The sequence below is a fragment of the Ambystoma mexicanum genome, chromosome 11, assembly GCF_040938575.1.
Source record: "Ambystoma mexicanum isolate Mex_15411 chromosome 11, UKY_AmexF1_1, whole genome shotgun sequence".
NCBI lineage: Eukaryota > Metazoa > Chordata > Amphibia > Caudata > Ambystomatidae > Ambystoma > Ambystoma mexicanum.
In genome coordinates, this window is record NC_090934.1 from 1467279799 (window position 1) to 1467306362 (window position 26564).

The 26564-nt window shown below is 45.6% G+C and overlaps 1 protein-coding gene across 2 annotated transcripts in view; it reads right to left on the reverse strand.

Moving 5' to 3' along the window:
• The window catches only part of IQGAP1 (IQ motif containing GTPase activating protein 1), a 473401-nt gene that overhangs the window by 22834 nt on the left and 424003 nt on the right, over nucleotides 1–26564 (reverse strand). For both annotated transcript variants that reach the window (XM_069625145.1, XM_069625146.1), the window contains 6 exons: nucleotides 21727–21859; nucleotides 20950–21052; nucleotides 13505–13640; nucleotides 9290–9377; nucleotides 8309–8521; nucleotides 3648–3814 (listed from right to left, as the gene is read on the reverse strand). In XM_069625145.1, coding sequence (XP_069481246.1) covers nucleotides 3648–3814; nucleotides 8309–8521; nucleotides 9290–9377; nucleotides 13505–13640; nucleotides 20950–21052; nucleotides 21727–21859 — 840 coding nt within the window. The remainder of the gene's footprint in view (nucleotides 1–3647; nucleotides 3815–8308; nucleotides 8522–9289; nucleotides 9378–13504; nucleotides 13641–20949; nucleotides 21053–21726; nucleotides 21860–26564) is intronic.

A 26564-nucleotide genomic window follows, 5' to 3' on the forward strand; every position in this document is an offset into this window, starting at 1 on the left:
TCGGATATTCCTCAAGGCAGGTATACTGTGCAACAGCTTCATCACATTTGTTCTATTGAGGTTTATTTCATTTTTTTCCTCTAGAATGTTTTCGAGCTCCAGTTTATCCAGACAACCTGTATGGTGGCTCAGTTTGTCGCTTCTGCGTTGTGTGCCAGATAGGTTTAAATTTTTAGTTTGGGCCTTTGTATATTTCGGGTTTAGTTTCAGTAAAGATTTTACAGGTGGACTTTGGGATCGTCTGTTTGTTTCTGTCTTGTTCGTTCCGAAAATTTCTCGCCGTTTTTCAACTTCTTTTGGCCATCGCCCAGCTGGGCCCAAAGGATAGCGCTCTGAATGTGTCTCTCTCTCTTCTCTACTAGATGGTGTTAAAGTGATCCGTTCTCTTTCTGACGGGTCGTGTATCTTAAGGACATCATCGGTTTCTTGTTCATCGTCGACAGAGTAAGTTCATAGATCACAAAGTTCAATTTCCTCTTCTATGGACCGATCTACCGACGGACTGATGTCGTTTCTTCTGCGTTTGATGGGAGGTTCTTTGTTGTTTGTACAGTTGGCAGCACCCGGCCTGACAGTTTCCTGCGCGACATTCATTTTTGGCACGACATTAGTTTTTTGTATCACTGGTCGCGGCGGAGTGTTCAAGTTTCTTATAAATTTCTTTGCCTCATTTGTTCGCGGGCGTTTTGTAGCCGAACCTCTCTTTAGCGTTTTCAGGGTAATGGATTGAGTTGTTTTCAATTTCTCTGCTAGTTTTGCTGTTTGTATAGTTTTTGCTGTGCCTGAGAAAATGTCAAAGGAGATTTTCTTCTCTATTGGTGCTGCTTGGTTCACCAGTGTGAACAGTGATCTAGGGGGCATTTCATTCTGATTTGCTCCCACTGTCACCTCAGCAGCTTCTTTTCGTGTGGTGGATCTTCTTTGTACAACAATCGCAGTAGCAGAGCCCGTTATATTGTTTGCTTTAAAGCCGGATCCAGCACTTGGGGGCATTGCTTTCACGAATTGGTTACTTTCCTCGTTCTTATTTGCCATTTTATCACCACTAATCGCAGTATCTGTGAGTTTTTCCTCCAGATCGATTTGTTGCTTACGTGGGAGATCATGACTTCCTTGTTGTTTAGACTTCTTCTCATGATCGTTGTGCCTCAGGTTGCCTACTGTAGGCTCTCTCATTTGGTTGATGAGTGGTTGAACTGTAACATTATGTCTAAGCCACTTGGTGCACTCTACTAAGGCTTCGGCGAGATCTGATTTTTCGTGTGCCTCCCGTCGTGTGATTTCATTTAGACGTGAGTGCCATTGGTGGGTCGACGCGGCCTCAAGGTCTAAACGATTGCTTAGATGTTCATTTCCCTTTTCTAAAGTCAACAATTTGTTGTTTAACCCTGCTAGAATGGCGTTTTGGTCTTGTACGGATTCTTTTATTGACTCATATAATTTCATGAATGGCATTAGTGCTATTGAAGTGGCCGCTAGGACATTGTTATGGATCTGAATTCCGGCTGCGATTGAAATATTTTCTTTGCAGTTCGTGTGATTTTCCGGACCTTTAGATTCATTTTGATCCAATGTTCCGTTTTCAATCGAGTTGTTTTCTGACTGATTTACGTTATGTTCATCGTATTTTTTGTATTCTATTCTTGTCTGTCGATTGTTTTGTTGATGGGCAGCAGGTGCATCCAGATTCAAATGGTTTACTACAGCATCAAGATATGGTGAAGATGGTGTATTTTTTTCAGAAGTATATTTTACTACTTTACGCAGCGTGCTTGCCATACAACCGGGTGTTTGTTCATTGGCATTATTGGATGAAAAGCTTTCATTTAGGCGCTCACGCATTAGATTAAAATCTGATTTGAGACGGACAGTTAGCCGTGCTTCTCGCGCGGCAATGTCAAAGGACGTGGATGGTTTCACTTTGGGTGTCAACTGTGAATTTAACTTGGGCAGTTTGTTTCCAATCCTTGTCCGAGCAGCAGGTGCAGTGTTGTTATCTGCATCGTTGGTTGTGCGTCTATCTGCTTTGTCTGGAGTGCATGTTGTTACATGCGTAATTATATGCATTTGAGAAGCATCTTTTTGAATATGAGGCCTCTGGTCAAAAGGTTTTGCTGTTTTTTGAGACTCTCGTGTGCTGGAGTGACCATGCAGCGCCTCTGTGTTATTTGATGTGTCCTCAGATTGCATGTAGCTGATTTGTTTTTTGGGAGATTTTAGGCTTCCAATTGATGGGGATCGCATTGCCAGTAGATCTGCATCAGTGATATCAAATGTGAAGATCTCAGAGGCGTCTAGGTATACTGTTGGAGGATGTTCTAGCGGCTCGATTTGTACAATTTTAGGGAGAACAGGCGGGCGCACTAAACGATCGATCTTGCTTTGTTCAGTGTGCTCTTTTTGACGTTCAGCAGATATTGGACCGTTATTGCCGGACGCCGGGAGCGTTGCAGGCTGCACATTAATGTTTGCACTGTGCTGGTGGGCCATTTCAGAGTTAGTGCCTGTATATGCGTAGTGAGTTTTGTTGTTCGCCTCAGGGTACGCCGCTACAGGCAGGATTTCGGCTCCTGCTTCCGCTTCAGCTTCCACTCCCTCTCCTCCCACTCCTGCCTCTGCTACAACTGCAGCCTCAGCTATCGCGGCTGCCGTTGTCGGTGGTAATGTAATAGAAGATGGCAATAATAGACTGACTAGAGATGCAGGTTGCGCCATGCTAGGTAAACCATCATTTAGAGTCTCTGAAGATGTTTCCACTGGGCGAACAAAAGCGCGCAGCTCTGCTTTTTGGGGCAACGTGTTTGGCATGGGGTGGAGTGCGTTTATCTTACCTTGTTCCTTTTTAGGAATTTGTTTCCGCAGCCGGTTTCGCGTGTGTATTCCCATGCCTGATGTCTCTTCGCCTGGGGATAGTTCCATCTGGTCCACACCCTTAGCGCTCTATGGTCAGCCTCAGATGTCTCGGACACTCAACTGTTCGGAGGCGTACTAGGGCGGACTGTGCAGAATCAGTCTTGTTTTGCCGAGCTTCACGACGTTGCTTTCAGCAGCCTTCCAGGCCCTCCAGAGCCAAACAGCAGCACAACAGCGTACGTTGAAAACGAAGCACCGCCCTTGACTCGCACCGGGCTTCACAAATAAATGCCTGACCAGAAAAGGACCTATCTATCTCAACAACACTATTCACCCAAAAGATGACAGGAGATCATTAAGATCTAACGATAAACTCCTCCTGACTCCTCCCCGCTTCAAATCCATGAGAGCCGGGAGTAGCAGCTTCACCGCTCTAGCCCCCAAACATTGGAACACCCTACCTATTACTATCAAAAAAGAATCCTCTTTCACGGCCCACAAGAAATTGCTGAAAACCTGGTTATTCAACCAATATTAGAACCCATGGACAAGCATCTGCAACATAATATTGTGTTAGTTAATATTTGTAAACTATATATCCTAAAATGCAATGTAACCAATGTACATTACAATGTCTTACTAATATCTAAGCTGTCTTGTAACCACGCCGTGACACCCGAGGGTCTGGGCGTGTAACAAATAAATAAAATAAATAAATGCATGGAAATGGATCCTTTTGTCCAGCCATCAAGGGATGTGAAGCGATTTCAGGCAATGGAACTAAAGTCACTTACTTGCCCTTGCTGGTCAGATTATCCAGGCAGGTTTTGGTGTAGCTTTTATAGTAGTCCACCTGCTCCTCGTAGAACACCGCCTTGGAGTTCAGGGCACTGTGAGTCTGCTGTAGTTTGACCAGCTCCGCCTTCCTCCTCTGCCGGTAGCGCCGCTGATTCCGGATGTCCTAAAACCGTAAAAGGGAGGAGCTAGAGTGAGAGAACTCTCCAGTGTCCATTAGCCATTTGCACAGATTTCCTAGGAGCAACCTTGCAGAATGCATTGCAGCTCTTTCAAAAGCTTCCAGTCTTTCTTTAAAGAAATGACAAACCTCTAATGACTACCCTTAATCCTTTTACCTATCCTGACCGAAACTTCTGTTACATTCACCACCTGGAATTCCCTGCCACCCCATTACCTATCCCATCACTTTAAGCTCCCCCAATTCTGTGTGTAGCCCTGACTTTTTCATTAGATCACCAAAGTATATCCTTTTTACCAAATTAAATCGTAACCCGGTCCTTGCCAAGACAAATTTCATCATGTAACATAGACCACACATGGACCACTCAATAATAAAATGCATGTTTCGCACACTGAACACGCTAACCACATCGCTAACCACATCGCTTCATCTGGATGGTGATCACAAAGGAATCTGTAAGTTACACAAGTACGTTGTGCATGTATAGCTAGGCTGGCCCACAGTGAGTGTGTGCCCATTCATGCCCAACCTCTTAAGCTGCATGGGGAAATGCCAGGACGGAGGCGAGGTATGCAGAAGAGGTTCTATCCCGTCCAGCTATAACTGGGCGCACATGTGACATGCTAATTGACGATACAAAATCAATGAGCATTGACACAACCACACGCTCCTGCTGCGCTGCAGGAATGATCACAATTCCATGGTGAACTCCAGGGAAGTGGATGCGATCAAACGTTTCATAGATACCACTGAATCTTTCCATGCATTTATTTCCTATTTAGTTCGTTTTTAGTTTTTATGCATTTAATAGTCCTAAAATTGTAAACTGTTTTTCCCCAATGCTACATTCTAATGATCACTTCCAGTAGGTATTGTAGTTCAATACAAACAATACCGTTGTCGTATTCAGCAGAACATATAATTTACAATAATCATATACATTTTCGTATACAAGGTTATGATTCCAAGATGGATGGTCTGGTACACTCCCATTGTAGTCTTTTGCAAAACCTTTATGAGGAAGGGGGATAAATAGCACCAATGAGGTTTTCTGGCTGTTTTGCATAAAATCAAAGAGCATTTTGAAAACATAAGAAGGACCATACATCTTTAGATTGAACAAATATGTCTGTGATAAACGTTTGTATGCTTGAATCAGCACATAACGCACATGGCTTGGCATGTAATTTTCTGTTCGCAAAACACTCTCCCTCACATTGAGGTGTTTGCAACAATGAACCATGCCTTTTATTTGTACAGCCGAAAGATTCTGATGCAAAGCAAAAGTGCCTGTGAACTCTGTCCCTAAACTGGGGTCCAAGGTAACAGAATTTTAGAAGAGGGGCCGAGAAAGGAAGCCATGCACAGAAGCCCTTACATAAACTATATGGCAGCAGTCGCCGGCCTACAGTTAAGGTGAGTCGGAGGCACATAGGAAATCAAAAGAATTAATTGCTAATAACTTATGACTCGTGAGACGGATTTGGCAGAACATTTGCAGACAATTTTGTATGTCTGAACACCCTCCATGACTGGAAGGTTTGGGAAAGATTCTTTAAAGAATAAAAGGTTATTAAGAAAATTAAAAAAACACTTTTGGCCTTGTCCCCATTTATTTTTCCCTAGACAAAAAAGGTCCACGCTTGCTCCACTGCACAGCCAGAACCGCTGGATGGATTTGGACCAGGTTTGAAAGAACTCTGGCACGAAGCGTTGACTCGTGATCCTTTTGTAGTTTGGGGTTATTCTGTCCAGTACTTTTTTTAAAATTTGATGGAGAAGGGGGGGTGTCCCTTCTCCAACATAAACAGCTATATATATCTGCCAGAGTACATTGAGAATCCGAGTGTTTATAAATGAAACAGTCGCCAACTTGATTTTTTCTCGAAGTGGGAGATACCCGCAGTTATACTCCAGGGCATCGGAAAATAAAATGCTGAAAAAAACATTTGCAGGTCAAAAACATGCAAATGCCATCATGCTAGAGATTGGGGGGAGGACTGGGGGGGGCGCAAGAGGACACCAAGTGAAATTTGGGAGTTGGAGGGCGGCTAGGGACCAAGTTTGCAACACAAGGCTGAAACCTTTTCACATACCCTCGGGTATAACTGCAGCTATCCGACATTTCAACTGAAACTATGAGTGTTGTGGGGGGAATGAGAGAGGGTGGGGGAGGTGAGGAGGCCATGAGGTGAGTGGGGGAGCAGGCACAGATGAGGGGGCACTTGGCGAGTGCCTAGGAGGGCAAACAAGCACCCCCCACTGCTTTTCCCGATAACCACAGGCATAATGACTACAAATAACCAAGGCTATCTGTAGTTCATTGCAATTTAACCTGGCTATAGAAAAAAAGTAATATTTAAAAAATATATATATTTGTACAGCTACAGTGACGATGGGGGTGAAAAATCATTCCCCGCGGCTGAAGGACATGGCCAGTGGCTTGGTAGCGTTTTAAAGGACTGAAGGCTTGGTAGTGTTGTAAAATATAAAGTGGGCGTGACTCAAGGCTGTGGCCACTCTATTGGAGTTAAGAAAAATAAAAAGAGAGTGGGCGCAGCCGAAAGCCATGACTAGTGAGTGATTTAAAAATGTACAATGGCACAGCCGAAGGTGGTGTCACTGGCCATGGCCAACGGCCATAGTTAGTGGGCAGTTAGTGTTTTAAAATATACAATGGGCATGGCCAAAGGTCATGGCCAGTTGCGCCAAATACATATACAGTGGATACGGCATACGGCAGTGTCCACTGGCCATGGTCACTGGCACTAAAAATGATACAGTGAGCATGAAAAAAGTATGGTTTAACAAAAACCTTGAAATTCAGAGAAAAAACGTTAGTTGAAGTGCAGTTAAGGTGAGTAAACTTAACACAACACACCCCTTGAAATCCAGCACACTGGGAAACCCAGGACCAGCTTAACTCTGCGCTTTCCGGTTGCAAAGTCCAAAAGCACATATATCTTATAAGGGACAGAATTTACAATGCCATGCAAAATGTCATTATGGGGGGGGGTGGCATTATGGGAGACAGTTAAGCCTGTCCCGAGTTTCCAAATGCGCTGAATTTCAAGGGTTTTGTTGCGTTAAGTTTACTCACCTTAACTGCAATTCAACTACGTTTTTTCCTTGAAAAAAAATAAATAAAATTAAAAAAAAAAAATATATATATATATATATATATATACACATATACATACATATATATATTTTAAGAGGATAGTTATGTTGGTTGCTGTGAAAGGAGGAGTAGGGAACTCCCTCCCACCCCCCAGAAAATGTTTGCCCAGGGTTGATTTTCAACAGAGAGCTTTGTGAAAGAAGATTGGGTGATTAAAAGGCTGGGTTCCCACAAAATGCACCCACTTCCACAAAGTTTTTTTTGTGGTTACCGTGCAAAACATAAACCCAAAAAACACTAATTCGCCAGTTATGGTTAACAAAGCAGACATAACTTGCCCCCACTGTGCACTGCTCAGGACACTGGCATAACAAGTGTGCATTTTATTGACACTCCTGGGATGGGTTTTTCAACTAATGTGTTTGAGAACCTCTGCCTTTGGAAGAGGTGTTTGGGCTCTGTGTGCGCTTCTTAAATGTTGCGCAGCAAGTATGACGAAGTACGTATAAGGAGTTTAAGAAGGGCATAGCTGCCCGCTGTGCTAATAATGCCATCACATTTAGTACAGTTCAGGCTTCTGCAGCTCAAGACTGCCCTTCCTGGTGCTATGCAAAGCTGCAGAATGTTTCCCAAATCTTTCTGTAAGTTGTGCATTTCCTAAAACACTTTGAAAGAGCTGCTTCTGCTGGCCACCAGGCCAAGCACCCAGACATTGCAGCAATGGGTTTCCCTATTCTGAATCACAGTGGATATACAGATTGCAACAGCTGGACCCTGGAGGTGCTGCGGTGTCCCACCTGCTGAAACCCCCAAGGCAGAACTCAGCCAGGAGTCGAGTGGCTGGACAATGGGGTCAAGGCGCCGAAAGACAGCTGATAATGAGGCAAAGCTACTGTCATCCCTATGCAGACCAGATCTCCATCTCGGCACCGATGTCCCAAGCTAACCGTTCACTGTGTGTCTATACCTCCTACAGGGAATATAGGAGCCGTCCCTTAAATCCTCAGACTGAAGAGGATTCTGCTGCTTCCCCAACATAATGTTCTGGGTACAGGCAGCCATTTTCTTTAAAACTCAGACCTCTAAAAAGAGATAAAAATGCCCATAGCAGATGTGCGGGCTTGACCTTTTAGTTTGGCCCGCCTCTTCTTAGGATGAGTTGTATATTTATTTATTTATTTATTTATTTACATTTATAGAGCGCACTGCAGCCCATAGACATCGAGGCGCTCCACTAGTTTACATTTAGGTTTTTGCCTCCATCGTGCAAGTAAATGATACGCTCAAACGTTTTCACATATACACACCATGCTTGCCAGCATATGAGTTTTCTCTCTTGCCCACCCTGGCGTTACCTTGGCGATGTCATTGATGAGGTCCTGGTACCGGTTCTCTGGGTTCACCATCCCAAGCTCGGTCAACTTCTTCAGGCCCGCCTGAATCTTCTCCTTCTTCTCCTGCAAGCTCAGGTTGTTGTCTTCTGTTATCGATTTAGCTTTTTTCATCTTGTCCGGCGTCTTGGCATCGCGGATGGCTCTTCGCTGCATAGCTCGCTGATGATCAGTTTCCTGCCGACAAGGGGTAAATACATTAGCCTTTCTGCACCTGAGGTTGCATCCGGAATTCCAGGCATTGCAGGTTTTGCAGGAAACACATCTCTACATTTCTACAGAAAAAGAGACCACCTTCTCAAACTCAATCTTAACTGTCTCTACAAACGCCCAAGGACAAAATTAAACCAGGACACGTTGATTAGCTCATAAAAAAGTAGGACAGTGCACTAGAAATGATCCACCTTGTGAAACAAAACAGAACACCCAGAATGTTACTAGAACCAGTTGTTAGGTGACAACTCATGGTAACGAGTTCTCAAATGTCAAGTGACAATCGCAAACTGTCTGTATACACTTCTGCCCGGCCGCTCCATTTTATTACCTCAACCTTAGGAACATCGATCTTATCTGCCCAATGATGAAGGAATAACATTGTGATCACACCCCTACCCCGCAGTCCATTACGTTTGAGAATGATCAGCATCCCCCAAAGAACACATTAGGACATATGTACCATTACCCGGCAATCGACACATCAGCAGCCTCCACATTAATGTAGAATCCCTTGCGACTAGGTCTGACATGTTAAACTCAATATTCCCTATGCTAGAAGACTGCAGTCATCAAGCCGAACACACTTCAGTTGCAACGTTCCCCTTGTAGTCATGGTGTCGACCGTCTTTAAACCAGAACCGTAAGCTGTGCGTAACAAGATCACGTGATGCTGCGATGTTCTTGAAATTAATATAAGCATATGCAGACAACGCCTTCCCTTGACTGTACCTGTTCATTGGTTGTGGGAGTTTCTAGAATCTCGGTCAAGGTGTCTCCAGGCTGAAACCGAATAACGTCCACAATGAGCCGCTTTGTACTGTTAAAAAAAAAAAAAAAACATAAAACTAATACCTACAGAAACCATCCTGAAATCAGTCATGATACAATATGAAGATCAGAACTTTTCGCACCTAGAAACACTTGTGTACAGGTGCGTTATAAATGGCATACCATACATGTTCCCACCCGGGCCTTGGGTGCCTGCCTCGTGTGTGTGGGTCGAGAGTCCCCAAGCCTGGAGAGGAGGTTGCGGGGTGCCCCAGAGGGAAAAGCTCTAAAGGGGCCCTGCTAAAGCTCCAGGGTGGCTGGGGGGTGCTGCCGGCCCACCCCAGGCCTTGGGCACTTGCCTCATGTGGGACCTGACTGTCCCTCACCGGAGGGACCAGCTCTAAGGTGAACGGGAATCTTCTTACGTGGAGGGGGGGAAAAGCTCCAAGGCGGCCTGGCCAGAGCTCGAGGATGACCGTCGGTGCTGGCCCAATACATGGTTTGTTTTCAGTAAAAATGCCTTCACATCAATTAGCTTTCTAATACATGATGCAACTCTCAATCTTGCCTGAAGAGTAATTATCCTGCGCACAATTACTTGAAAGTAAATAAAACAAAGATGACTGAACACCTTTTCTTGGCAATCGATTTAAAAGTCTCTTACACCCAAGCTTTATTAAAAAAGCATGTTTTTTTTTTGCCTAGATGGACTGAATATACACTAGTTCTGACTGGTGGAAGACACAGGGGTGCCGATATGGCGGGATCACTGGAGATGGCCGACACATTAGGCAGATTGCTTGACCCCTGACTGGCATACGAGCAGGACTGAAAACATGATCTTCTGGGAGGTGTTCTTAGTGTTCTTGTCCACAGGTGGCCAGAATGAGAGGCCGGCATGAAAATGATAGCACGGGTCTTGTATATCACGGCAGCCATCTTGTGCTTGTCCAGGGTTACATTAGTAATGGGCGACCAGAGACTTCTGCAACCGAGCAGGAGGTCAGCAAACTATCCAGCACTTTGTAGTTGAAGGCGCAGGACCTCAGCATTGCCGCCATGTTACAGGACAGCTGAAGCAGAACAATTTCAGACTACCTTTCTTCTCAAGCTAAGAGCCAAGAGACGGACATCTAAAGAGTTCAACATCCCCTTCGAGAGACCCAGGTAATAGTTTAAAAAGATGGTACAGCATTTCCTTGGTGAAATGACAGGCCACGGACTGATCCTTACTGATAGACTTTTATCACTACTGTCCCACGAAAATCTCTGAAATTCGTGACACAATCTCATAACCCACCTCGCTCGCTTGCTCCCCCACGCTCCTTCCGTCCACTACCTCTCCTCCCTACCCCTTCTACTCTCAACTACTTCTCTGCCTCTTCTCCAACCCAGCATCCATACTGCACAGCGCTGACCCATCGTGTGCTCCTATTGGCCAGTCTGTCCCACAGACTCTCTCAGTCACTTGCCCCCTCTCTTTGAGCACTTTAACCTCTCTCTCTGCTGGATTCTTCCCCGCCTCCTTGCCCTACTGCCCAGTTTCCCTCTGTCCCCATTCTCCAAAGGGCCTTGTGTTTGGGGAGTTTTCCTACTGGCAGTAAGACTTTAGTAAGCTATCCTAGTGGTTTGTAGATCTCATACTCTTAGCATCAGTCTGTACTAGCTCAGGACCTTAGTAGAGTGGCACAGCAGTCCGGCTCATCTTAAGAGAAAGATGTGAGCTTACACTTATAATTTATATAAAATTATATATTTATTAAATATACACCAGAATCACTTTAAATACTTTAGACGTTTACACTAAAACACTTCAGAATACACTTCAAAGGGCACTTTCACTTTTATGTTTCTTCGCAGATACATTTGTAGCAACGTTACAAAGGGAAAAGAGAATGTTATTGTATTATCGGTTACTACACACACCTGCAGATTCTAACAGTTCATACGGTAATACATTTACTCTGCAAAACACTTATAGTAAAGGCACTTAAAGGGAGGCAAATGGCTTGTTAGTGTAACCTTAGCCTGGGTCATGGTTCTAGAGAGGGTTTCTTCTCACAGCAAGTATTTTAAGTCCAAAGACACAACTCTAGCTACAGGCAGTTTGGAGGGGGCTCAAGTCTTTACAAGCAGCAGAAGACGAAGAGTTTTTCCAGTCTCTATTGTCATAGAAGCAGCAAGTTAACAACTACCAAGGGAGACCTGTACAAGGACTCGATGAAGGGACACGAGCATTGGATTGAGTCAGAGGCAAGAGGGGGTGACCCTGGACACCTCCAATGCTCTAGAGCGACTTTTTGGAATCAGGTAAGCAATACCTCTTTCCCCACAGTACCTTAGGTTAGAAGTGTTTGTGGTGGATGGTCCGCGATGTTGCAGCTCTGGACCCGACCTCCGGATTCCTTGGTCTGATGACTGACGGCAGGACAATGGGTGGGATCTCTCAGCAGCAGTCTCGAGGGAGGACCTGTGGCACGACTTTCAGCAACTTCTTGGTTCACTCTGTGGTTTTGGCGCCTTTTCTGCAGCACCAACAAAGGACACGGATCACCGGTCAATATTCTTCTCTTCCTGCATCCCACTCTGGTGAGGGGGTCTGGGTGAGTTGGATCAGATCACTGGAGTGTCCTTACGGGTTCAGCAAAGATTTGGACGGATTCAGCCTTTCCACAACGATGACTCGAAATGGGCAGCAGGTCTTGTGGTATTGGGGTTCCGCAGCTCTGGAAACTCCTACGTCCTCGGGAGATGGCTCAATTCGAAGTGCGTCTTGGGACTGGTTGTTTCCACCAGCCAAAGGGAAGGAGTCCTCTTCAGAGCTCATCTGTCACATAGAAAACCGGGTCAGGACAGCAGTGGTCACTTCACAGTGTTGCAAAGGGTCTGCAGGCGTCTCTGGTCGTCGTCTTTTTCGGTTACTTCAACTTCAAGTGGTCGACTTGCTTTTCACTCCAGGAGCCTCACTTTTTATACAGTTCCAGCACACACTCCTCTGCAATCTCTCTCAGTATTTACAGAAAGGGGCGTTTGGCTATCCAATCAGGACAGCCAGACCCCCAGTGGGAGCAGGTCCTATTCAGGCACTCTAGAATACAAAGGACAGTGGGGTGGAAGACTCCTCCCCCACTTACTGCCTTCCCAAACACTCTGGAGCATAGGCAGGGATACCCAAAGGTTCCTGCCAAAGACAAAACACACACAGTGACCTCCCCCTCTGAGAAAGGTAGAAGAAGGGGTAACAAAGACCAACCATGCTAGTAATGGCAAAAAAAGAAGGGATACGCCAAGTTGGTACTTGGGTGCCCCTATTGTGCACTACCGGGGCTATGGACATAGCCTGCAGTATAACAATTACACAATAGTTGGTAGAACACGTCCACTGCCACCAGCCATAACTAGGAGATTGCCCATGTGACTAAAAAGTCACAGGAGTAGAGAGAACAGGGATACTAGGTGTCCCTTTGGAACTCCACTGAAGGTGGTGTGTGCCAATATCTCGGGCTATAGAGATTAAGAACTGTAGTTACTCGAGGATATAGAAAAATAATCTTCAAGGAGGACCCTAGAGGTCCCCAGCAACAGTGCCCATAAGCATCTCTGAGCTGCAGCAGTAAAACATGGATGCCTGTAAGATCTCTGGAGCAGACAGACTCCATAGTACAGGCAGACTACAAAGAATAGGCTTCCAAAAGACAGAGCCCACAAGAAGGAATGAGTGGAAGAGGCTCCACTCATTCAGGGTTTAAGGAAAAAGGTCCAGAAGTCCAGCAAAAAATGCTGGGGGTCTCACTAGGAGAGGGGGATGAAGCACAATAATGAGAACTCTCCCTTACACCTTGAAAGGTAAAGAAACTACAATATTAAAAGTAATTTATTCTTAATGAAATAAACGAAGAATCACTTTCAAGATATATGATATGGCATTTATAACGCGCCTATACACAAGTGTTTCAAGGCGCGACGAGGTAAGGGAGGGGAACAGAGACAAAGATCTTACTAGGCCAAGTGACTTTGAGATTGCGGATAACAAAAGCTAATCTGTAGGAGCTGATCATAAAATGTGTATATATAAAAAAACACCTGTAAAATAGTAGCCACTAGTACTTCTGCATGTTTTAGTAGCCGTGCATGAATATTTAGCATTCAGAAGAGTGGGCGGACAGTGATACCTACTTTAGTAAAATCGTTTTGGCGTCCTTCTCCGCATTCTCATCTCCCAAGACATCAAATTTATTGGTCAGGGTAAGAGAGACTTCCGTCTTGGCCAGCATATCCTTGCTCGTATCACTTGTATTGCCCGGACCCTCCCCTGGAATAAAGAGAGGAGACGTGCAAAATGGGATTAAAAACAATGACTAGAGCAGCACATCAGATTGGTTGCGGTATGCATGCGAGTGAAAAGCGAGACACAGAGTGCCGAGGGGCAACACAATATGGCAAGAAATAATAAAATTGCTTCTGATGTTCATTTTCGTATAATGCATTCACCAAACAAACAGATACGTATGCCTCTGCATCTGCTTGGATTTGCCACAATGCATGGATATTAGAATAGTCAATGAATCGCGTTTTGTTATAAGTGCACGCGGTATCAAGAGTGACAGTGCAGGGTCTTTCGTCACACGAGTCAAGGAACTGCATTGCTTGAAAATCGTACATGCATACATGTCCTAACTGTCTTTTTGGGATACAAGGCTCATCTGGGCATGTGGAGCAATGCCTCTTATCTACACCAAACTCTACTGTACCCTACTTTATTCTTTCTCTGTAGTACATCCCAACAGTTTTGTAACCATACTTGTAGTTTTCAAAGCTTGGGTAGGACACGCTGTTGGGATGCAAGTGGCTACCAGCAGGCTTAAGGATACTCGTCTTATTCTCATCATCTTCAAAACTATACACTGTCTTGCCACCCCCTACCTATCGGCCCATCCCACTTCCTTCTCTACCCTTTGCACCCTACGATCATCCTCAGCTCCCCTCCTTGCCACCTCTTATCTCCCTTGCACTCCCTCCAATTTCTGCTCTCTTTCTCTCCTCGCTCCCTTGCTCTGGAATGCTATTCCTCTCTGAACTTCTCCCACTCTATCTCTTATTTAAATCCAACCTTCTAACTCTCCCCCTTTCTGAAGAACCAAGTGCATAGCATTGTTTGCCAACAAATGTACCTGTTCTCCTTTCCTCTACCTCTCTATGACAACCCCACGGCCCTCATCACTCACCCATTCATCCTAAAACATAGCACTTCCTCCACTATACCGTTCCTGTATCATGCTCTACAGTTCTCGTCCCTGGTTGGCGTTTCTACCTCCCCTGCATCATCTGGTCTTATATCCACGTCCTCTTAGCATTTCCTCCACTATCCCGTTCCTATATCATGCTCTACTGTTCTTGTCCCTAGTTCATGTTTCTACCTCCCCTGCATTATCTGGTCTTAGATCCACATCCTTTTAGCACTTCCTCCACTATCCCGTTGCTATATCATGCTCTACTGTTCTCGTCCCTGGCTCACGTTTCTACCTCCTATGCATCCTCTGGTCTTATATCCACACTCTCTTAGCACTTCCTCCACTATCCCTTTCCTATATCATGCTCTACTGTTCTCGTCCCTGGTTGGCGTTTCTACCTCCTCTGCATCCTCTGGTCTTAGAACCACGTCCTCTTAGCACTTCCTCCACTATCCCGTTCCTATGTCATGCTCTACTGTCCACATCCCTGGTTCATGTTTCTACCTCCCCTGCACCATCTGGTCTTATTTCCATGTCCTCTCGAACAGCTGCCACGTGCATCCGCCTGGCAGGCGGCTTTTTGTCCCTCGCTTACGAAATTGGTTTGAATCATTCTTTTCTCACATTTAATATAGTTATTGATTTTTCATTTTTGTAGTATACGGTATATTTTTTAAAATTTTTAAGCCTCCTAAATCAACTTATTTTGCTTGCAAGAACATTATTTTTAAAGTACTTCTGCACGACAACATAACCTATATGATGTTTTTCAAAGACAATCTAAAACTCTTTAACCGGAGATTACCGCTTATGCATTTTCAATGAGTGCAAGGGTCATAACTCAAATACTCCTAAAGTCATTCAGTAACAATGGTTTCTGAATAATCCAGAGAAATTATACGAGCCCTATCCTTGAACTCAACCTATGTGAAAAGTACTCGCATTGAATTCCCGGATATCGACCATGCAGTGGAATAAGAACTAGTATTGTTTCCTGTTCGGGTGTTTTACAAAAGTCTCTGTCTGAGACAGGACATGGGAACGCCCACCTAAGGTGAACAGGGGTACACTACGTAGGATCAGCCTGACCTAGCCAAGGTTATGGTAGAGTGGCGAGCAGCAAGCCTTACTCTAAGGAGGGAGGAGGGCTGTAGGTGGGTACAAAGACCTCAGAGCATGCATTGATTCAAGAAAACACTTGCGCACTTAGAAGTTATATTACAAAATACATGTATTATATATTCTAAGGCACACTGTTGCAATACTAGATTCAGATAAGTACGATAGGCAAAACCTATATACAGTATCGGCTCACTTGCAATACCAATTCAATGGGAAAATTGCTTTAGGATAACACATCACTTAGTAAACAACTGGAAACATAGATGCAAACTTCGAAAACTCTTACTCAATCCTGTCTTAACAGTCCAACCCTATCTAATTTGAGTCTTTCAAAGTTCAGATGGGGCCCTGGGGCAGCAGGGGCTGGAGGTTGGCCAGGAAAAGGCAGGAAGAAGCAAAATGCAGTGTTCAGGGTTCTAGGGTCCAGGAGGGAGCCCCTAGAGTTGCAGGTATGTAAAGTCGGCTGTTACAAGTTGGCTCAGGGAGGTTATGGTGACCCCCTGAATGAGTGTCCAGAGGACCAATTTCCTTGAGTAGGTGGTTTTACTGCTGAGGGTACAAAAGCTTGTGCCCCCCAATGTTTCTCTATGGAGATTTGAGGGGTAGCAAGATACAAGCTATCTGCAGGCCCTGAAGTCTCAGAAACACACAATCAGACCCCAGGTAGGTTAAACCGGGAGTGAATAGTACCTTATGAGTGTAGGTGGTGTTGCTGAAGGACGGTTCCAGCGGAGAGGCGACAGCAGACTGGTCTCTGGTTCTTCGGTCTTGGCGACTTGCAGAAGGGTACTTTGGTGGATCTGGCGACAGCACTCGTTGAGGATGCCAGGCAACTGATCTTCACGGTGTTAGCTTGTTGGTGCCTTCTACAGGCTCGGCGGGCAGACCGCTGTCGCATCGATCTGCTCTACTCTACTCTGTTTCACAGTCCTCGTCTCTGGTGAAGGGACTCTCTGGAGCTGGCTTGAGTTGTTGCAGGCTTAGAATGATGACCACAAGGTTGCAGATGAAACCATGCTTCTGGAGACAGTGAACAGCGATGCAGCACAGGAACCGGGTATTTGAGGTGTGCAAGCCCTGGGGGGGGGGGGGGGGGGGTCACAGTTCTTCTGGGGAGGGTGCCGTGAGAAATCCAACGGTATTCTCCTACGCACTCCCTCTGGATTTTCCATTCAGGTGGGCAGGGAAGGGCCATCACTTTTGGATCCCAACACAGGAGTTGGACAAGTGAGGGAGGATCACCTGAGAGGAGGGTCACAGGGGATTGGGAGGAGGATACCCAAGGGCAAGACATGGTATTTCCCCAATCCTAACACCCTACTCTACTCTCCCTCAGCTTATGAGGGGTGTTTACAATCTCACCTCATCTCCCCCTCCCCATTTCCACAGAGACATGAGTGAGCTGGGGATGCAGTCCGGATCAGTGGAGCCCAGGGGTGGAGAAAAGCAGGAGCTGCAAGCAGGAGGAAGATGGCGCGTGGAGACGCTGGCCCGCTGTCTATGGGTTGCAGCGTGGCGAGGGAGCCGTGCCTCCTGGGAGCTGGAGAAGCGCTGCCTGCATTAAACAGGCTCGGTCCAGTGAAGTGCTTGTTCCCTTGGGGCCATTGCCGACCCCAAGGCTGCCTGAGGGGCAGGTGGTGAGACTTGACCTCAAACCCGCACTGCCTGGAGGAACCACCTCAATGCGACGCTGCCCGGTGAGTTTCATTAAGAATGCAAGAGAAACTTGGGTGCGTGCGTTCAAATTACAGCGGAGCGGGAGAAAGGCACAGACAGGAAAGCGGCACAGAATCGGAAAAGAAAGGAAAGTGGGAAAGTTAAAGTAAAGGCTGAAAGTGCAGCAAGGGGACAGAAAGGCTGAAAGCGCAGCAAGGGGACAGAAAGGCTGAAAGCGCAGCAAGGGGACAGAAAGGCTGAAAGCGCAGCAAGGGGACAGAAAGGCTGAAAGCGCAGCAAGGGGACAGAAAGGCTGAAAGCGCAGCAAGGGGAGAGAAAGGCTGAAAGCGCAGCAAGGGGACAGAAAGGCTGAAAGCGGAGCAAGGGGACAGAAAGGCTGGAAGTGAAGAAGACAAAACAAAGACAAGCAAATGAGAAACGCAGATCGAAGCGGAAAGCGAGAAAAAGTGGAAATAAGCAGCGAGTGGCCTGTAGCAAGAGAGGGGGCATGTGAAAGATAAGGAAAAGTGCCTATGACACGTTAAAGAAGGTGCAAGTGTGCATAGAACAGGAAAGAGTGCATGTGTGCACGGAAAGGAAAGCAGATCAGCAAAGTGTCATGGGCACGTTAAAGAAGGTGCAAGTGTGCACATAAAGGACAGCAGAGTGTGCAAGAGTGCACAGAAAGGACAGCAGAGTGTGCAAGAGTGCACAGAAAGGAAAACAGAGTGTGCAAGAGTGCAGAGAAAGGAAAACAGAGGGTGCAAGAGTGCACAGAAAGGAAAACAGAGGGTGCAAGAGTGCACAGAAAGGAAAACAGAGTGTGCAAGAGTGCACAGAAAGGAAAACAGAGGGTGCAAGAGTGCACAGAAAGGAAAACAGAGGGTGCAAGAGTGCACAGAAAGGAAAACATAGGGTGCAAGTGTGCATGGAAAGGAAAACGGAAGAAAAGGGGTGCAAAAAGCATCTGAATGGAACAAAAAGGTAACGGAAGAACGTGAAAGCAAAGCGAGGGGCAAGAGGGCCAGAGGGGTCGCGCCTAAGAAAAGCAAAAAGCCTGGCATCTTCAAAAAGCCTTCGATTCTACCCCATGAAAGGATGATTTGTAAATTCAAGACAGAACTGTGCTAAATCATATGTTGTGTTTGGAAACTGGAAGAGGCCTTGAGCTTGGGTGAGAGGGACTGAGAAATTAAAGTATATATATATCCTGATAAAATAACTGGTTTTGTGTTTCAAGGTTGAAGGGGCCTGAGCGAGGACGGGAACCCTAAGAGGCCTAACCAGGTTGGAGACTTGTTAGTTTTTGTTGAATTGTTGACACCAATGAAGAGTGGCGCAGGGAACACCGAGAAGCTCACAAAAGGAACTGTGTTACCATTTTCCGTGGTGTTTTCGCAACTTGATGAAGCTGAAGCTTGGGGAAGGGCACCCCAAGGAACCTAAAGACATTGACAGTAGTTAGAATAACTACAAGGTACCTGAAGGGAGTTATAATAACTGCAAGGGCCCTGTGGAGAAGGTCTTATGAGCAGCAATGTGAATTGAATTTATTTGTGTGACGTTGACCCAGCAGCACCTGGCGAGAAGACTGTATGGAACCAATCCTGGTTTCCATTTTTGTTGAACCACTATTTTGCTTATTTTTGAGAAGACTACCCATCACATTTTTGTATACAGGGCAAGCATAGGTTTAGACACAGGCAGACTTTTATTTTGGACTCTTAGACAACGACGGCTATTACAAATATCAGTTGAGGGAATTATCCCTTTAGAGTTAGGGCCAGTTAGGCATTACAACAACCCAGGAACCTTAGTAAATAAAGGTTTTCAAACAAACTCATTGAGTTTGTGTCTCTCTTGATACCATGCCTGTCTCACAGCGCATACTGAAACTGGTCTCCAGACTGATTAGGCCCACCAGTCTAAGGGAGAAGTCGTCTTCTCTGTCGATTGGAGTGAAGAGTTTGGGTCAGCAGCTGCCACTTAACAGGCTCTGGTGGCCGTTTGAAGTGTTGGCAACATCCTTGTTGGTTCTCCTCTTTTGGAATCTTCTTGTTCCACTGGTCGACGGTTTATGCTCGGGGCCTTCAAATGTATCCAGGAACACCAGCTGAGTCCACCAATCATGTCCAGTGCACCATTCAAACATGGGGGTGGCTATCCAATGGGGATATACAGCCTCCCAGTCTTTACTGGTTTCAGCAAGGCACACTGCAGGGCGAGAGGCAGGGGAGTTTCAGTTGACCTCCCCCCTTTCTGTTCCTGCCAGGTACTACGGGAACCTTTGGGGCTTTCCATGTGATGCCCGGCAAATAAAGGGACAAAAGGACCTTCCCCCACCCAGAAAGGTAGAAGAAAGGATCAGAAAGGACAAGTCATCTTGTTTTGTGCTTAGAAAACAAGGCCGCCCATTTTTTGGTAAACGGTGTACCCCTTGTGCCGCTGCGACAAGAGCTTGCGATAAAAGTAAAAAAAATGTGTGTACAAGTTACACTGCCACCAGCATGAAGAGATGGACTTGTTTACAGTAACAAAATGCTACTTGAGAGGTAAGAAACGGGACACCCTGTATCCCCCTCAGCACTCCACATAAGGTGCAGTGTGGTGATCTCGTAAAATAAAACACTTAAAGGATAAAACGTATGCCCCTGCCCTGGAAACGACGAGAGTTAGTCGGGGAAAGAAAAGGCACAATGAAGGAGACGGTTTAGGAGGTTACAGGTCATTTGGTCGAAAATAAATGGTCGACAGCACAAATGGTCGACGCAATTTGGTCGAAATTTTTTTTTTGGGGGGGGGGGGGGGGGGTCCCCGCCAACCCCCTTTTTTTGCTAAAAAACCCTTTTTTTCCTAAACGAAAACCTGAAAAATATATATATAAATAAAATTAAAAATTCGACCATTTGTCTTCCGACCAAATTGCGTCGACCATTTGTCTGTCGATCATTTGTCTGTCGACCAAATGACTGGACAGCGGTTTAGGAGCTTCTGGCAACACCGCACGGAAGGTGCTGTGTGAGGCTTCATTAAAAAGCAAATGCCTAAAAGTTGAAGGAAAGCACAACTCCAAAAAGAAATTCTCAAAAGGGGCCAAAAAGGTTCCCTAAATCAGAGTAAAAGAAGGGGTGAGTGCAGAAATAAGCTTCTCACTCGCCAAGGAGAATCAGACCAAAAATCCAGGTGTCCAGCAAAAAGTGCTGGGGGACTCATAGGGGGTGTGGATTTCGCACAAGAAGAGAAACCTTTCCTAACATTTACCATTTCATACGTGTGCAATGAACAGTCTGCCTACCGGGGAGGGGGGTAGTGGGTGGAGCTAATGGACTTCTGTTTCAGTCTTATGCCATGTGCCAGCACCTGCCATGAGTGATTAAAATGTTACACAATCAGAAATATTAAGAAGATATTACGACTAAGGTTGTAGAGTTAAATCATAGTGCTAATCTTGTCCCCCAAATCTCACTGCAGTTTCCACATTACATAGATTACATAACAAAAGCGAGAAGGGAACTAGAGCAGACATTTCTAGAACACAATATAATTTGCAGAATGTATTAGCCGCTCAATGGAATGGTCAGTTTTTTTGGCTTCATGAATGAAAACACTTACCGAGTAGAGACTCAATTGTAGGCACTTCCCCAAGGTCGTCCAAAAGCTCATGGATTGGATCATTGTGTTCCGGAGCGATGGCATCCTGATGATCCAAGAGTAGCTGAAAGAAACACAGCATTGTTCAGCCAGCATTGTCACGTAGTGCAGGCCAAATTATTCAGAGTACAAAGAGCCTGTAGAAACCTCAAACAGCCCTAACATCAAGAGAATTGATCGTACAACTTTTAAACAACTGCAATGCATTCCAAAGTTTATTGAGCGCGGACTTCAGACAGCGAATCTTCAAATCCAGTATGCAGTCTACATTACAGTGAGTAATGTCAGCACATGACCAGACGCTGCCGATCCCCAGAAGCTGGAAAGATTGACTGAGTAGCTGAGCATTTTCTACCTCGACCCCGTACTTGTGGAATCCGTTACTCTGTCCGATTAGAGCCAGCCAAGAGATTGAAGTCCAGAAAGGACACTGAAACCTAAATCTTCTCACAGTAGACACAGCTTCACCTCCTCTACTCACAAGCAACACTAAGATGTGAGTTATAACAGGTGCACATATCATGTGATTGTACCATAAGATAACATATCTACATTAAGAGAATATGCTTTTTATCAGCTGAGAGGCACTATCTTCAAACAAAAGGAGACAGCTATTTCATTGCCTAGCAAAACCAAGACACATTTTGATACAGATGTGTTGCCATACAATAGAGAGTGCCGACAATCGGACTGCAAGCAGCAGTCTGCATGATACATGCAACATTGGAAGATGCTTACCGTGTGCGTATTGACGATTTCTCCAATCGAAATGTAGATAATTGGTTTGGTGAGAGTTACCAAGTCCGAATATTCATCCACATTAAACTTATCTTCCGGTTCTGGAACGTCACAAGCCGCCAGGAAAAACCGCCTGTAAAACAATGTGAAAAAGAAAATGAATATATACAACCACAAGTGGAGCAATGCTTCAAGTGTAGGAATCAGCTACCACATAGGCATTGAAGAACTCGGTGATACTGCTATGGGGCACCGTAGGCAGATGGCATTGGCTTGCATCTCATTCTGAACGGAGGCCTTGAACAAAATACCACAAATTCTAAATTGATAAGTGGTCAATGTGAGTTTGAAGGTCCTACCTATACAGGGAATCCGATTTTCACTTTTTCTGGCTAGTTGAATTACCTTTTTCCTTTGTCTCATGGTTCAAGGAACTGAATCCCAAATGTGCTCAACCCCACTGTTAAGTGTGCTTCAAAGGCGCCTTGTTCACTGTGCGCGCCTCCCTGCACAGCTGGTTTGTGGGCTCCAGTGGCTGGTGGCAGCCTTTGTGAATTATATCTTCCCTAGGCATGGCCCTGGAGGAAACCCCTGTTTAAATTCAGCACCGATTTCAGCAGCTAGACATGATGCCTAATGTGAGAGTGAGTGGGATCAGGATTTACCAGATATGTTCATGGCCACAGCCGGCCATGGAGAGCGAGAGCTACAGAGGTCAGGAACAACTATGACCAGCCTGTACGTTATCCTGATGTCGAGAGAGATCGGTCAGGTCTCGTAGGCAGCGGTTAGCAGTGGTGTATAGAATTCCTACCCAAAGGATACAGATGGTGAATGCAATTCCTTAAATGTTCTGTAGGGAAGATTGGATGGGGCTACGTGTGTGGTATTCCTGGGAGAGTGGAGTTCCTTGACGTGGGTCCAGGGACAAGAGCCTTTCCCAAGCCAAGAAGGGGGAAGGTGTTTGGAGGCAGCCAGAGTTAAAATGTTGGGAGGCGATTTGCAACATAGGGCAGACTCTAAGCTGCCTTTCTTCAAGTATCTTGATCAAGCAGGAGCTGTGTTTTTGAGTTGCAACCACGAGGGACTAAAAATAGAGAGGAAGCGAAATTCTGCCAAGCGGTAGACTGCGTACGAGACAGATCTGGCAAGGGTTGGGAGCGCTGCATCGGGTACTTTGTAAGAATTGTGATCTGGGAGGAAGGAAACTTAAGCTAGAACCGTAAAACAAAACAAGTAGTCATTAGAGGAAGGTAGTGCAGAAGTGAGAGAATGCGTGATTGGGAGAGAAAGTGAGTCCAGGACACAAGACAAATTATTCGTCATAACTGTTCTCATCCGTATGCAGGTTCCTGGTTTTGGAAAAGAAGACTAGACCTGTCTTGATTATTTTATACACTTCTTTCCCGTCAGGGAGACCCACTTCCAGGTGTATTATAAAGGTTGGGAAGTGGGATAGGTGGAGCACCTTGTATTTACAGCATCCCAGCCAGGCAAAACGCTCCAGGCCGAGAAAAACCTATTTGTACAAACCACAGTGGGTGCGGGGGGAGTGTTGCATGGTAGAAGGCGCACGTATCAATTGTACTTAGTTTTTACACACATTATATACCCACATTTAGCAACACAGAAGGAGCAACAAATATATTAAGGTTGAGCAGTTGCAAAGGTTATAGACAGAGCAGGGTTATAGGCACAGTGTTTAGGAGCTGTATACAAAATGCTGTTCTTCATTGAGGTGCGAGGAAAGAGCTGAAGCATGGGGAAAGATGGAGTCAGAAAGGTACTGTAGCAGGAGTGAGGCCAGCATGTTAACATGGCAGGAGGGCCAGCATATTGGATATTAAGGCAGGCCTTGATGTGGAGCTGTGGCTCCAGTTAGCTTAATCCCAAAACAAATCTCTTCTGTCCCTCAGGTGAGAAGCCATGGTCAGAGGCACCCATGGTGAACAGGTAAATGCTAATTGTATCCAGCTGCAGGGCCTGAACACGGTCGGAACTAAATGTTAGCTATGGGGAAGGCAGGTAGGGATGCACCCTTTGAAGGACACATTTATGAGAATAGGGCACAAGGTTTTGTGATGCCAACAGGCCAGGTGAAGATTTAGAGCACTACTGCCCTCACCCAATGAGCGGTCATTCCGTATGAATTACAAGTAGACGTACAACCAAAGCAAATAAATCCCTGAAATTCAGACTCAAGAGTGATGCTGTGGTCACATCATTACTGGGCACCTGGGGTCTGTAGGAGATAAGGGAGGAGCCGTGTCTGGAACATTCCGTGATTTGGGATAGGAGGAGCAGAGGTGATGGCAATAAATGCAGCACAAGGTCGGGTGTAGTTTCTGTGCACCGTGGTTATAGTGTAATGAGAAGGCCCATCGTCTCATCAAAGCTGAGTTGGCCTTGCCAGATTAACTTTGAACATGCTTGGATCAGAGGGGTGCACATTACGTGATAGCCACGATTTATTATCGTGTCAATTTATTGATTAGCCAATCCCGCACCTGGATTTAATGGCGACGTCGTAGTCAGCCACGTGAAAAGGGAATGGGTTTAGATAAGGTGTGGCCAATCAGTCCAGGGAATATAGGGGTGATAGCATGTCCTATATATAGCCAATGCGGGTGGTGGGATGACATTGAAACCTATGTTTTGCTTGTGGTCTAGTCCTCAAGGAGACAAGAAGCCCCAAGCCCCAGAAGCCCTGGCAGTTCTCACGGCCGCTTAAATTTGCAAACAAGGCGCGAGAGCGCCAGCGTGAGAGCACCAAGCGGTCCGTGTAGGGCCGGAAGGCAGGAAACTCCCGCACTCCTCTTATCCTCCTTTCCTTATGGGTATTGTAGAGGTCCAGGCTGCTATTTCTGCAGCCAGAACCATTTTAAACATGCGTTGGACCACTGAACTAAGGTAAGGCCCCCTGCCTGTAGGAATATGGGTAGTTACTTGGAACAGAATAATTCTAGATCCTTATGCAAATTACAGCAGCACACTCCCTTAAACGCTCTTTACAGGGGCGCTAATTTTCAATCCTTTGACACCGCCCCGTACCCCCGCTTTGGCAATAGGAGAGCCACAGGTGACTCTGGATAGCAGCAGTACCCCAGAACATGGACTCAATATAGAAATTGACCAAGGCTGTCACATCATGCATCACGTGAGATCTTTAGCACCAGGAGAGCTGCTTAATGGTCAGGAGAAGTGCAGCATACCACTGGAGGCTGGGCCCAGGAGATCCTCCCCCAGATCCCAGATCACTCCAGTCTCAGACCTAAAAATATCTCAGACCTAAAAATAAGAGGTTGAATACTAGGTCTTTAGTCAAACATGCAATATATAGCAATCTCTGGCAGGATAGGACTATGGGAAGGGGGGGTTTTAAATCTAATCTTGTTATTTGGGAAGTCAAATGTCAACCTATTGAAGGAACGGAGTCAAAACTTGTCAAAATAGGGCTTAATGCTGAGTCTACTCTTAAATCTCCTCTTGCTCTACAAGACCCCCCCCCCCAACCCACCATAGCACCAGCAAAGGATTTTACTATTGTACTCTCCAACCTCCTCCTTCCATTTCTTAAACCCAAAACTAGATTTATAGTATTGGGTGATTTTAATCTTTGGTTCGGGCATGAGTCCGATAGCATAGCCTTAGACTTGGAGTCCGCTTTGTCCAATCTGGGCTTTGAACAGCAGGTTTACAAATCTACCCGCTGCAAGGGGCACACTCTTGACTGGGTATCTACACTCAATATCGTAACTAAAAGTCTTCACGTCCTTGCCTGCCCCTGGTCAGATCAATACTTTGTCCATTTCGCAGTGCAGTCTGAATTTCCAATTAAAATGAGAGGCTTGTATAGACAAGAGCCTCCATCTAGAAACTAGAGAAATCAAACATTGGAGCACATCGAACCTCTGCTCAAACTGCTTATTGCAAACTTACAAAATCTAGATTCAGCAGAAGCGCAATCGTCAACATTTCCAACACTCTTGCACCATTCAAAAAGAAAGTTCGGAAAGAAGTATGTAACAGCAACACCTGGTTCTCTCCAGAACTCAAGAAACTCAAAGCCTCCACACTTAAGTACCTCCAAGCGTGGAAATCCAACCACTCGCCTCTGACCTTGGCAGCCTACAAAGGGGCAGCCAAAGAGTATAAAGTAGCCGTCTTTGGCACAAAACAACCACTCTTAATAGTAGAATCCAGAGTGCCCAATCAGAAGTCAAGGAGCTCTTTAAAATCCATAAAGGGCAGGAAACCCGCATACCCAGGACACTGGCACTGTAATTAAGGATGCTGCTTGGCGTTCAGCCATTCAAGATGCCATGCAGGGCAAACTTAGTCAAATCAAGGAGGATATTGCCCTTAAAAAAGGAGATCAATCCAAGTTACAGGGAGCCAGGGTCAATGTCGATTTTGTGAGAAAAAAAAAACCGTATTCCTCACTTTAGTTTTACCACTATAACTGTATCAGAACTATCTACTACCGTTGAACATTTAAAAACCACCAAATGCAAAGGCGATCCTTGTTCAGCAGTTATTATTAAATCCTGCTCTCCAATTCTGTTAGACGCTATTTAGAAATGTGTGAATGCCTCCTTCCAAGAAAACTCTGTGCCCCTGGAGCTAAATGAAGGCATGGATAAGACCTATCCTAAAGAAGCCAGGTTTACCGGCTCATATGCCACTAAACTACAGGCCCATTACGAACACCCTGTTCCTGCTTAAGACCTTTGATCAAGTAGCTTACGTCCACATCCCCGCTCATCTTAACAGACATCCCATTCTCAATAAACATCAATCAGGGATTAGGCAGGGATTAGGGACCGATACTGCTGTTA